A 14268-nucleotide genomic window follows, 5' to 3' on the forward strand; every position below is an offset into this window, starting at 1 on the left:
ATATGTACACTATCGGTGAGATGTGTAGGGTTGGTGAATGGAACAGCAATATATACACTGTAGGAGAGATGTGTAGGTTTTGGTGAATAGGACAGCAATATGTATACTGTAGGAGAGATGTGTAGGTTTGATAAATAGAACAGCAATATATACACTGTAGGAGAGGTGTGTAGGTTTGATGAATAGAACAGCAATATATACACTGTAGGAGATGTGTAGGATTGATGAATAGAACACCATCAGTGGGCCAGTAAACCTCCCTGGCCTTTGGGTGTCTCAAAGGCCTACCACTATTTTGGTTTTGAATTATCTACAAAGTGATGGTGGGTGATACCAATTTATCCTTCTATGGGGGTGTATTTAGTTACAATGCCGTCAGCATCTGATATCACTGAACAATAAGTTGTCCGTCAGAAAACCTCGAATGCTGTTTCCGGATGTCAGAACAGAAATTTGGTCGTCTTGGGTGACCTGACGACCTCTAAAAATTTAGGTAGTTGCATTTTATAAAATATGTTACAATTGTATGAAAGCATGGAATGGAGAGGTAGAAATTCAAAACTTTTATCAGTTGTGTCTATGTATCCTACCGTACATAGAATGAAAGTATGAAACCCAGATCTATAGTTCCTTAGCCGTCACCAAATTATAGACAATGGTGACTTTCAAACAATTCTGTGAGGAAGTGAAGTCAAGCAAACAAAGTAACTAGTTTCAATTTGATAGGAACCCTTCAGTGGTGAGAAATTAAAAACGAGTGGCTAACCCCCCTACCTAACAGTAATAATTCATTAACATTCATTAACATTCATTGAAACTGATGACAATCCATATAGAGAGATAGGCAGTGTTTGTTGGAAATGTTAAAGGTAGTGAAGTCTCACAAAAAGTGTTTGAATTTGATTGCTTGCAAAAGTCACATTTATCAATCAAGGGACTGCTGTCTGAGTTAATATGCTGGTAGGTACCATATAAGGAATGCACATTACACCTCCATATTAATACTATACACTCACCAACCTGAATGTAACATTTGTCAAGTTAACATTTCTGGGTAAGCCTGAATAAATTAATCCATAATGTTTTAACCCTACATTTGACAGTGACTTGAGTTTGTTTCTGCAAAGACATTAACAAATAAATGTAACATTTGTACTGTGTGAGGCTTCGAGCTAAATGCAGTCCACCCCAAGGATTTGTGTGGCTCGGTAGATTTAGTTCACCTTATATGGAACACTAATATGGATGATAAATGTCTCACATATTTCACTCAAAGAGATTAATGTATGTCGTCCAGTTACAGAGTTGTTGACAATTGACAATTCATAATCATGGACGTTAAATATGAATCTAAGAGACTGACTTCTGTCAGCTTGCGGCTTTGATAAGCCAATGATGGCTTCTTCGCAAGTTCCTGCTTGCAGGAGGATCTAAAATACAAACATACTGTACATATATACATACATACATACATACACGCACACATACCCCCATACATGTATGTTGTTGGTTATGATTCTTGATCATAAATGAGGTATGATAATTGTCTTGATTAACAGACTGCAGCTGAACTTGCTGCCAAGGAAGCTGAAGAAGCTGAGAAGGAGAAAGAAGCAGAGAAAGGAGGCAAAGGTGGCAAAGGAAAGGATGCTGGCAAGAAAAGAAGCAAGAGCAAATCCCCATCAGGTACTATTCCATATACTGGTAGTGTAAGAGCAAATCCCCATCAGGTATTATACAACACCTAATTGTATTCTGGTCATTTGATTGGCCAATTGCTCGTTGATTGCATGCAAAATCCGCTCTATTCCATTCTATGAAATAGAACAATGGGTTTTACTTTTTTGGTAGCACTTTTTTCAATGGTAAGAGAGCAGGGAAACCTGTCTGTTCAAAACAATCTGTTGCATGAGTGCATTTTACCCATCTTAATATAATATGTTGTATAAAACAAATAATGAATGGTTTCCATTCGTGCAATAGTGCAAATATTTCATTCGTTGAAAGATGTAATTTGTTCCAAATTACATCTTTCAACGAATGAAATATTTGCACTATTGCACTCATAACCATTCATTATTTGTATACTATTCCATATACTGGTAGTGTAAGAGCAAATCCCCATCAGGTACTATTACATATACTGGTAGTGTAAGAGCAAATCCCCATCAGGTACTATTACATATACTGGTAGTGTAAGAGCAAATCCCCATCATGTACTATTACATATACTGGTAGTGTAAGAGCAAATCCCCATCAGGTACTATTACATATACTGGTAGTGTAAGAGCAAATCCCCATCAGGTACTATTACATATACTGGTAGTGTAAGAGCAAATCCCCATCAGGTACTATTACGTATACTGGTAGTGTAAGAGCAAATCCCCATCAGGTACTATTACATATACTGGTAGTGTAAGAGCAAATCCCCATCATGTACTATTACATATACTGGTAGTGTAAGAGCAAATCCCCATCAGGTACTATTACATATACTGGTAGTGTAAGAGCAAATCCCCATCAGGTACTATAACATATACTGGTAGTGTAAGAGCAAATCCCCATCAGGTACTATAACATATACTGGAAGTCTAAGAGCAAATCCCCATCAGGTACTATTCCAATATACTGGTAGTGTAATGAGCAAATCCCCATCAGGTACTATTACATATACTGGTAGTGTAATGAGCAAGTCCCCATCAGGTACTATTCCATATACTGGTAGTGTAGAGTAAAATACTCATAAGGTATCACTAGTAATACTGGTAGTATAATGATGAAATCCCCATCAGGTGTCATTCGTAGTACTGTTAGTGTCATGTCCCAAGTCCTTATCAAGCACTGTTCAAAGTACTGGTGGTTTAATGATGAGTAACAGTACTGTTATCATTAGTAGTAGTAATAATAACGGTGATAATCATTTTCAATGCCATGCACCAATCAGCAGACAGATTTCATTATTATGAATATGCAGTTTCAAAGAGGATGTAAAATAGTCGTCATTGTGAGTGTATATTCTGTTACTTCTTTATCTCTGTAGGCAAAAAGTCACCTTCTGGAAAGAAATCCCCAGTAGGGAAGAAATCACCCAAGAAAGGAAAGAAGGCAGCCACACCGACACCACCTCCTACGCCACCACCTGTGGGTGAGTCTTACTTAGACTAAAACTGAGTTGTAATGAGTTGTAACGAGTTGTAACGAATCAATAGATTCCAAAAGTGAAATGACTTGACCCAAGTTTTTTTACCGTAGAGATGATAATACAGACTCAAGTCAGTGACTCCACTTTAAGTCACAATAATTACTAGCTTAAATGACTCGACTCAAACTTAAGTTGAAGTGACTTACTACGACTGTTTTCTTCAAGCAGCTCTTTGTGTTTTGTTGGCCATTTTACCAAACTTTGCGAGTATTTCCCAAAATGAGATTGCAAAATAATCGCACTTAGCCAGCATTTTAAGTTCATTTAAAAGCAGAAGTTTAATCAGTACATAATTTACTGACATTGTAAAAGAGTCATACATAATGCAATTTAAATTTTTGGAAACATTTTTTACTTTCTACGTTGAAAAGTTTGGTATTTGCAATTTTTTAAAAGAAACTTACTTTAAGCTTCTGTATGACCTGGATTTGGGATTTAATTTTTTAATTCTTCTTTGTTTTAAGTTATTAATTCATATTATTTTAATCAAAACCCTGTTAAAAAGTACCTTCAAAGTTTGTACAATGGGTTTTCTTTGAAAGTGACATATTGTTTGTGCAGCATTTATTATTAAGTTCAAGATTTATGTTAAGGTAGGTTTTCATTCCTAATTTTTTTATCATTTTTTTCCCCCATTTCAGCGGAAGTTTCCATGACGCCCGAACAACAAGAACTTCACGAGCGAACAAAGAAGGAATATTTAGCAGCTATATCTCATGAGGGTATAGTGGATCTTATCATTATGCCAAAATAATGTGGTTTGAAATCGGGTTGTATTTTGAAAAATACTGTTAACAGATTTTGTAGCAAATTTCTTGCATCATTGATAAAAATTGAAAAAATTCTCGTAGAACTCCCTAATTGTTGCACAGGTAAAGAATTCTATGAGATTGTCTGGTATGCTTGATCACGCCAGATATAAAGTACTTTGGCCCTCAGGTTTATTTGCAAATCACTCATGAACAGAAGAAAAGTAACCTTTTGGGGGTGAGGGGGGGGGTATTTGGACAAGAAGAACAAGTTGATTTAAAAAATGGATCACATGTTTGTGAAGTCCTGATGCTAAAGTAAAAATTTAAACATATAGAATAAACATCAGATACACGACGTAAAATAAAGAAGTCAAAAGAACGTGGTGTTGGGATGAGGTTTCACACGGCAATGTGACTTTTTATGACTTCCATATCAAGAATGCCATGTTGCTAGCCATATGTCAATCCTGTTAGATGATAATCTCCCTTTGACTTCTCTACCTGACTTTTAATCCATCCTCTTATTACTGGTTCCTCTCAATGCGGATTGGAAAATAAATTCTTAATCACAAAATATCAAGTTATTTTTCACAGTTTAGTTTTTTATGTTTTAGAAATCAGTTATTGAATCAATCATTAAGATTTTTTTTGGTTCTTCTAGATACTAATTGTAAAGTAAATCTTAATCTCAAAATTTTTAGTTTTTCACTTTTTAAATCTATATTTTAGAAAGCGGTCTGAAAGCCAGGATGGAGTTAATCAAGTTCCATGCCATTCAAGTTATGCAGGACCTTAAAGCTAAAGCCGAAGCTGCGTACAGCGATATGGACGATTGGTTAGGGGCAAGGTTCCAGTCAGAAATGAAGAGGTGAGTCCTTAAACCAGGGGTTCCCTAACTGGGGTGCATGAACCCCCAGAGGGTGCGTGAGTTCATCCCAGGGGGTTCGTGAGACGTTTCTGAAAGTCAAAACTTGAGTCATTTTTGTTGAACTGAAATCTGATGTATCATATAATTTAGTAATGTACAAAAGTCGTACCTATCGACAAATTCTTTTGGGTTTTTTTTTCATTACAATATTAAACTATGACATTGATCTTTTACGAAGCACTGTGATGCATATTATAGTATAATAATGACTCAAATCGTGTCTCGAAAAGTTGGGGGTTCATGGACATCTCTGACATCCTCAGGGGGTTCGTGGGGGGATAAAGTTATGGAAACCCTGGACTACAGTATCTTATCTTCTCACTATCGGAGAGATTCATTAACTTAACGAGTAGGAAATTGACTGGAATAGAAGCAGAAAGGGAAATGACAGAAATGGTTGGAATTAGTAGTATCTTTATTAAAACTACTAATTAAGTGATTAGCAATCCTAAAGATGTCAGTAAAGGAAAGTCTCACCAATTAAAACTGATTTGTTTCCTTTCTTGCCAAACTTAGACTAGTTTTAGGTTCACTCCATGCAAGTTGTCATAACCACGGTGCCAGGGTTTTTTCTAAATTTGACATTGCAGTTAAATGTTAAGTATTGTGTGTGCATTTTATGGTGGTATGAGGGGCTCCCTCTGTGATATTTTTATGGTGGTATGAAGGGCTCCCTCAGTGATTAGTTTTTGGTGGTATGAAGGGCCCCCTCTGTGATTATTTTATGGAGGTATGAAGGGCACCCTCTGTGATTATTTTATGGAGGTATGAAGGGCTCCTCAGTGATTAGTTTATGGTGGTATGAAGGGCCCCCTCTGTGATTATTTTATGGAGGTATGAAGGGCTCCCTCAATGATTAGTTTATGGTGGTATGAAGGGTCCCCTCTGTGATTATTTTATGGAGGTATGAAGGGCACCCTCTGTGATTATTTTATGGTGGTATGAAGGGCCCCCTCTGTGATTATTTCTTGGTTGTATTAAGGCCCCCCTCCGTGATTATTTTATGGTAGTATGAAGGGCACCCTCTGTGATTATTTTATGGTGGTATGAAGGGCACCCTCTGTGATTATTTTATGGTGGTATGAAGGGCCCCCTCTGTGATTATTTTATGGTGGTATGAAGGGCCCCCTCTGTGATTGAAACGTGCCTACGAGAGATTTGACGACTATCTAACAAGCACTCATAAATACGTTCCTTGTATCTTTCAGTATTGATGAGGTGTGTGTCATCTTTGGGGCAGCCATCGAGAAGCAGAGCAAAGTACAGTCTGAGATCATTCTCATCCAGGACCAATTCATCATCAATAAGGTAGGTGGTCCTGACACCTCGTCCATTAGGAGGTCAACTAGACCAGTAGCTGCTGTTTGGATGAAGCTTTGTTCTTATGCTAATGATTTGCATCGTTCCTGCAAAATTAAACAACTCACGATTAATATAGCCCAGTGGTACTTACAATATCTAAACCACATTAATTATTCATAAAGCTACCTAGTATCCCAGCATCGTGAATAAATTAACAATCAAATCATGTCGTGATCCACATCATGCAAGTTTAATTCAACTTGGATTGAAAAACATGAAAAGCCTGGCCTATGGCTTTCAATTTGCCCGCTAGTGTGACTTTTTTTTTCTTTTTTTGTGTATTTACAAATAATATATAATAACTAGCTTCTTAATAATATCAGGACTTTGTGTATCTAATATGTTTGTCCCGACTGTTTAGGCATTTATGGTCGGTTTGGAAGTGTGCCTCATTAGTGAAGGGCAGAAAATGTGCTATGCAGTTTTAAGGCTACTGTGGTAAAAAGTGTAAAATTGAAGCTGCTGTGTACTGATGGATATATTACCAGGAATAACTATGTTTATATATATGGATATATAACCAGGAATAAGTATATATTTATATTTATGGATATATAACATGGAAAAACTATATATTTACATTTATGAATCTATAACCAGGATAACTATATGTTTACATTTATGGATATATGACCAGGAATAACTATATGTTACATTTATGGATATATGACCAGGAATAACTATATGTTTACATTTATGGATATGTGACCAGGAATAACTATATGTTTACCTTTATGGATATATAACCAGGAATAATTATATGTCCACATTTATGGATATATAACCAGGAATAAGTATATATTTACATTTATGTATATATAACCAGGAATAACTATATATTTTACAGATATGAATCTATAACCAGGAATAACTATATATTTATATTTATTGATATATAACCAGGAATAACTGTATGTTAACATTTATGGATATATAACCAGGAATAACTATGTGTTTACATATATGGATATATAACAGGAATAACTATGTGTTCCCATTTATGGATATATAACCAGAAATAACTATATATTTCCATTGATGGATGTTTAACATGGAAAAACTATATATTTACATTTATGGATATAAACAGGAATAGCTATATGTTTACATTTATGGAGATATAACCAGGAATAACTATGTTTACATTTATGGATATATAACCAGGAATAACTATGTTTACATTTATGGAAATATAACCAGGAATAACTATATGTTTATATTTAAGGATATATAACCAGAAATAACTATGTTTACATTTATGAACAGGAGGTGAAGGTTTTCAACACCCCAAGCCCACCTCCGAGACCAAGCCCGGTAGAGACCTCTCTTTCTGATATCTTCACCGTGGAACAGATTCAGACCCTGATGGAGCAGTTTAGAGCCTCTGCTCCGTCCGGATTCATCTCGACGAAAGGATTCATAGATACCTTGTCAGACCTGACAGCATTGACTGTAAGTTATTACTTAGATCACTCACGGTGTCAACATATCATGGAAATCAGGTCCACAATATATAGGTCATAGTACACACCGTTCACTTTAATAAGCCAAGCTACATACATTCCCACGTACATACATACATACAGAGAAAAGCCTGCACCAGCTCGGCAGAGCCAAGGTCCCTTTGAGAATGGCAAAAAGATGTTGATAATTGTTTTGAACATTTTAAAATCAATATATGATTCAAGATGCTCTAGTAGGTGTTCCCTAACTGGGGTGCATGAACCCCCAGGGGGTGCATTAGTCCATCCTAGGGGGTTTGTGAGACGTTTCTGAAAGTCAAACCTGGAGTAATTTTTGTTGAACTAAAATTTGATATACCATATAATTTAGTCATGTGCAAAAGTCATACCTATCGAAAAACTCTTTCGCGTTCAATACGCATATGTTGCCATAGTAGTACAGTACCGTGCATGTGATCTTTGATATTTTATGAAGCACTGTCATGCGTATTATAGTATAATAATGACTCAGATCGTGTCTCGAAAAGTTGCGGTTTCGGAGGAGATATGCAGATGTCAGAATTAGTAACCCTTGTATCTCTTCTTTTCTTTGGTTTTTGCAGCATGGCACAGAGACCTTGCCAGACCAGTGGCTCAGTATGACCACAAATCAGGTACGAAAATTACATTTTAGATCTGTTTTCATATATGTCGCAAATGAATGTCATGAAAGTTGCAACTTTCCATATTGGTTCATAATAATTAGAAATGATTTGATAAGGTCTAGATAATCAACTATGTCAGGAAATCTGGTACTCCTAAACCAGCCACAGAACCAAGGGGAATTCTGGTAGCCTCAGATACAGAAGTACAGACTACCCTAATGGGATTCTGATAGTCCAAATAAACTCCTGAAATCAACAAAATTCTGGTAGCCTCATATGTAGTCACAGAATTCTGTGAAATTCTCACACAAAAAGTCCCCCAAAAAATCCTGTTGGCTATATGTTCTTCTGACCTTTCCCTCTCAAGTGATTTGAAGTTTTGTTAGAATGTTTGTACCATTTGATTTCCCTTGAGGAAAATGGCTTATTATTCGTATCAACTCTTGGCTACCAACCAGTATGTTTTAAACCTATTCATCGATGCCTTGGCATAAACTGCATCACAGTTTCTTCATTTCTAACAAAATGCACAAACTAACATCACATTTCCTTGCAAAGATACCAGTAGAGAAATCTGGGTCATAGATGATCTAGAGAAATTGTGGGAAATTTGGATGTTGGCGTTAACCTCCGACAATTAAGATTGGGAACATTTTTTTTGAAAATCAGGCAAGTCAGTAAGAAATATCCAAACCATGGATATATGTTTGTGACTTTATGGCCGGAGCCTGGACCTTTCCACTGAATGCTTCATGAGCCCATAAAACCCATACCTTTGCAAATGACAATCAACAATACTAAGGCTAAACATGAACACTGGGGCTCCTTGCATTCATGGGCTGCTAGGTAAAACTATTCTGTTAATAAAGATTTCAGAAAATAGCAGTTTGGCAGATCTAAGCTACCATATTTGCTCAGATGAGGCAGTTGACACTGTTTTTCATAACCCTTTTATTTTGATCAGTTGGAGCAGTTGGCGGGAACTTTAGCTCCGGACTCTGAGTACATAGACTGGAGGGCCTTCCTCCTGCAGGCCACGCACAGCTGGCCGAAGCCCACCCAGGCGGAGCTCCTGCAGACCCTGGAGAGGTTTAAAGGTGTCGATTCTGAAAAAACAGGCAAGGTCACACGAGACCAATACTCAAGGGTAAGTGAAATAATTTTTACGAAATATACTACAAAAAAACAAAAAATCAACTGTAAGTATATATCGGATGTAATGTCAAACATTTTCATATTTTACGATCGAAATTTGCAAAAATGAAACACCTCTGTAAGAAACTTGTTTTTTTTCATTAGCTTGACCAGTCAAACAATAAGTGAAAGTTTTTCAGATGTTCGAATTTGCACTTTGATAAATGAATTGTCATACATTAAAATCCATTGAATTAGATTGTAATAGTTTTCTGAACGTCACCGTACATAAAATGTGAAATGATATTGTGTTTCAAAAATGATGTTCCTTAAATTTCCGTTTCATATCCCCCCCCCCCACTCCACTCCTCATTCTCACCCTCCTTCACACCCTCCTTTCTCAATCTTTCACCTCAGAATTTCTTTTGAACCTAGTAAATCTCAGTATCTTATGGAGTGCTGTCTTCTCCTATATACAGGTATCTCTGTGGTATGATCCAGAGGAGAGGCCCCCCACTCCGGACGATCCCAGCGAGCCTCTCCCGTTTGATCGGATCACCAGTAACCAAGAGAAATTCTTTGACATATTTGCAGATTTTGATGCCGTCCCTCCTACACTGGATTACACTCAAATGGTAACTTCTAGGATTATCTTTGGCATATTGTTGACCTCTGGTTACATTCATGTTTGAGTCACTAGTTTAATTTATAAGCCTTATAGTTGATGATGTTTTGTTTTGTTTTGTTATCCTATGCTGTCATGTTGTGCCATGTTATGTTATGCTAACATCTAAAAGTTTTGTTTTAAGAGCTTAGTTTCCGAGCTCCCTCCACCAACACTGTGCAGCTACACCGATATGTGACATATTCCTACCCCTCCCCTCCCCTACCTCCATTCATCCTCTTTGAGTCAAATCCTTTAGACTCCTATATGCAATTGCATTACCTTATTTGTCTCTAAAATGTCTTTCAGAAAAGGGTTTACCGTTTTTTAGGTTACAACCGTATCTGATTCTATTTATTGATTTTTTTTCCCATTTGTCTGGTAGTTGATGTACTTCAGCATTGATGCTGATCCAGTCAATGGCTTCTTCAGAGCCCTCAGTGTCGCCTCTCACACCCACATGCCGAGACCTCAGGAAGAGGAACTGCTGGAGCAAACAGAGGACGAGAAGCTGGAGAAACGGGTGAGTGACGTCAGGGGATTAATCAATCGATATGTGGTCGAAACTGGTGCATCTGTATTACGTCTAATAGAGACTTAATACATTCTACATCGTGGTCAAATGTGTCAGTATTAATATATATCATACTGCATGATGGTGATGTGGTAATGTAATATCCTATAGCCTGAATCGCTTGTTTGTGATCAGTTGTCCATGAAACACACTTCGTAGCTTGAAATGTTTATTTAAGAGAGGTGACCGACAAGTACCACATATTTAGTAACCTGAGGTTTAAGTTATGAGTCTTTCAAACACACATAACCAGAAATTGTAGGTTTAGGTCATGTGTGCCCATCAGACACCGAACACTCATAGTCTGAAAATGTAGTATTAAGTCTGATGTTTTCTGGGGGATTGAGCCTTCGTATTATTACAGTTTTAATGTTCTTTTTATTTGATAACAGATAGCTGATCCTGTCTCAGAAGAGGATGAACAATCTCCAAATGTTATTAACACCACTCTGGGTCCACCAGAGGAAGGCATCCCAGCCAGTGCCACCAAGGCCCTCGTTCCTATCGATGCATTGGTTAAGGTTAGTTGTAATTTAGTTTGTTAGTTTCCGGACCCAGGTGTGTCCTTCAAAGAGGTAGCACTGTTATAAAAAAAAAAATTCCCCTCTTCTTATCCACATTTATTTTACAACAAACGGTATTTTTTTCAGCAGTCTAATTTTGGCCAACAACAAATCAATTGATCACCATTCTGATGTACTCTGATGCACTTCAATTATGAAATAACCCAATCATCAGAATTATTCTACCTGGCAACAGTCATGGGGTTTCCATTCATCCAAATGATGTACGGGACTTCTATGCTTCTCGACAAATATCAGATTAAAGGAGCATTAAGCATGTGACGACCAACTTCCATCAAGGTTTTACCCAAATAAAGTTGAAATGATCAAACTAAGACATACTCCTTTAAGATGACTTTCATTTTTTGGGGGGTCCTGAACTGATTGAAGAGTTTTATTACTAATAATATTATCATCAAGACAATTCTCATGTCATATTATATCACCTGCCAAACCACATCAGAAATTTTTGTCAAGTTTTTAACCCAACATACGATTGCAGGTGATCAAAGACAAAAGACACCATCCTGGATTCTTTTTGTATTTTAATATCGTTCTTTATTTATTTACTTCACATGAATGTAAAAACAATCATGTTTCATGTTATATACATCATGTACTGAAGCATATCAGAATTTTTTTCATCCTTCCTTAAGTTAGTATTCAACATATCTAGTCAACCTAATGACATATATATTAGTTTGGGATATTAGAAGCAAATTCTGTTTAAAAAAAAATAATTGAATACAAATCTAACAAAGGAAGCTTCCGTATGAAGCAAGTTTTAGGCGAAATACAATATCGCAAATAGGTATGCTTCATCAGCAGTGTTATCCCATCACCCCTCAGGTGTTCCACCACGGACAGCCGTCTCTTGGAGACAGCCATCGGTTCAGTGTCACAACAGACCCGGAGGATACCTTCTCCTTTGAACGGATCTCCGGCGTCTACAAGGAACTCGGAAGCCAAGCCCTCCAACCCGTACCGTTCTTCACTCTGTTTGGACATCCGATCATTCTCGACTGCCTGTCTCTCAGCAACAGATTTAAAGCACCGGTAAGGAACGCACATTTTGTTAGCATTCTGTAAAGGGAATACCTCCCCACGAGGGAAGTGGGATATTTCTCCCACTGTCGGGATAAGGGAATACCCCCCACGAGTGAAGTGGGATATTTCTCCTACTGTCGGGATAAGGGAATACCTCCCCACGAGGGAAGTGGGATATTTCTCCCACTGTAGGGATAAGTCGACTGTCTTCAGGTAAACAGATATGTTACACGTAGCTCACAAATTTGATTTAATGTCAGAGTAGCAAACTGAAATATTCTGAACTTAAAGATGAGTGCATTGTTTCAAATGCTGTTACTTACTCCTCCCCCCCCCTCCCCCAAAAAAAGATATGAGCATACCTTTGTGCCACTCTAAAATCAACACCGCTATTAGATTGTTCATCAAATTCTACAACCTAATTGCCTGTAGTCTTGTGGTATTTTCTACAGAATAGAAATGGATGTTAGAAAGGCTTGAATGTTGCCACCTCCTTGTTACCCCTCAAACCATTTTTTTTTTTATTCTTTCCAATCACTCTTCTTTCTAAATTTGTCTTGACCTAATTTTCACCAAGACCTTCAACAACTTGAGAAGTCTCATTTTGTTTTTTTTGGGGGGGGGGTATTTAACACGGCCCTTAATTTCTATCTTTCACTCATTCATTTACCCTCAGGATTTTAGATCGGTATTTACCATCCAGGTACCGCAGCTGGTGGAGACAGACGCACAGAGTACCATGTCGTAATCAGCTGGCACTGCTTAATCCCAATGTACCAGGCAAAGACTTAATATATTTACATTTACACAGCCACAGCTGTGTGACGAGAGACCACCCACATTCAAAAAGAAAATAAACTCTGGTAACATACCTTAAATGATTTCTGTTCATTTTTACAGCATTCATAAAAATGCCTCACTCTGTAGCGGTGTGGCTGAGAATTTTGCACGACCTTGTGTTTAACTTCAGTTTTTGATGAATAAAAGTTTGCCTTACAATAAGTTTCTAGTGATAGTATTTTATCGTAGCAAATGTCCTCAAACTAAATTGGGTCCGTTCCTAATTTACCTTTTTGTGCCATTATTTCTGTTATTTGGTCTTTCACAAATTTATCATTTTTTTCTTGTGATGTTTTTTTTTTTTTTCCGCTTTCTTTGGCTCTATTCATTTCTAGTTTTTATTTACTCATAAAATGTTCCCAGAGAGATTTAATTGAAGATCTACGTAAAGAAAGGATTATCTTTCTTGATGTGCGAGTTACACTCAAAAAGGTAATTAGTAAATTAGGAAGATGATTAATTAGATACGTTGTGCCATCAATTAAACAAACGGAGAAAGCATTTAAGACAAGTCAAGATCCCATCCAGTTAGAAGTCCAAAACTACATGTTACACAAAGATAACTATTTTAATATGAGATGTGTAATTAACTTTTAATTAAACATGTTCAAGTGTATGAACTTGAAAAAAACAGGCATAAAGAGACAAAATGTTACAAGCATTTACTGTATTAGGCAGAGAATTATATTATAAATAAACAGTTTATTCTATTTTTGAGAAATTTCTAGCCAATTTGTAAATATGTTTTGGTAACTGTGAAAAAATGGGACCTCGACTTGCGATTGTTACACCTAGGTGAAAAGAATTCATAAGTATAAACAGAACAATTCCATCTACGATTTTAAAAACAGTTTTTCAACCAAAGACAATGCTATTTTTTCCTGTGGGTACTTTCGAAATATTCAAAAATATTCCCCACATGTTCATATAAATATTCCAAAATATCACCTTGAAAGTTCCTCAAAAAGTTTTCATTCCATCTAAAGTTTAAATATGACATATTTTTTATTATTCATCACCTTTATTTTGATTGAATTCAATGGAAATAATATTTTGCAAGTTGCTGATGTGCTGTGTTTTGTAGAGAAAAGTTTA

At 36.7% G+C, this 14268-nt stretch overlaps 1 protein-coding gene across 6 annotated transcripts in view; it reads left to right on the forward strand.

The window, feature by feature from the left end:
* The window catches only part of LOC139974089 (sperm flagellar protein 2-like), a 45314-nt gene extending 31510 nt beyond the window's left edge, over positions 1-13804 (forward strand). For all 6 annotated transcript variants that reach the window (XM_071981011.1, XM_071981024.1, XM_071981039.1 and 3 more), the window contains 13 exons: positions 1560-1686; positions 3041-3145; positions 3844-3924; positions 4684-4822; positions 6091-6190; positions 7511-7696; positions 8310-8360; positions 9316-9498; positions 9965-10120; positions 10535-10672; positions 11116-11244; positions 12136-12342; positions 13010-13804. In XM_071981011.1, the coding sequence (XP_071837112.1) occupies positions 1560-1686; positions 3041-3145; positions 3844-3924; positions 4684-4822; positions 6091-6190; positions 7511-7696; positions 8310-8360; positions 9316-9498; positions 9965-10120; positions 10535-10672; positions 11116-11244; positions 12136-12342; positions 13010-13081 (1674 nt within the window). In that variant the 3' untranslated portion in view covers positions 13082-13804. The remainder of the gene's footprint in view (positions 1-1559; positions 1687-3040; positions 3146-3843; positions 3925-4683; positions 4823-6090; positions 6191-7510; positions 7697-8309; positions 8361-9315; positions 9499-9964; positions 10121-10534; positions 10673-11115; positions 11245-12135; positions 12343-13009) is intronic.
* Positions 13805-14268: the final 464 nt, after the last annotated feature.

Source organism: Apostichopus japonicus, chromosome 2 (assembly GCF_037975245.1).
Source record: "Apostichopus japonicus isolate 1M-3 chromosome 2, ASM3797524v1, whole genome shotgun sequence".
Classification (NCBI taxonomy): Eukaryota; Metazoa; Echinodermata; class Holothuroidea; order Aspidochirotida; family Stichopodidae; genus Apostichopus; species Apostichopus japonicus.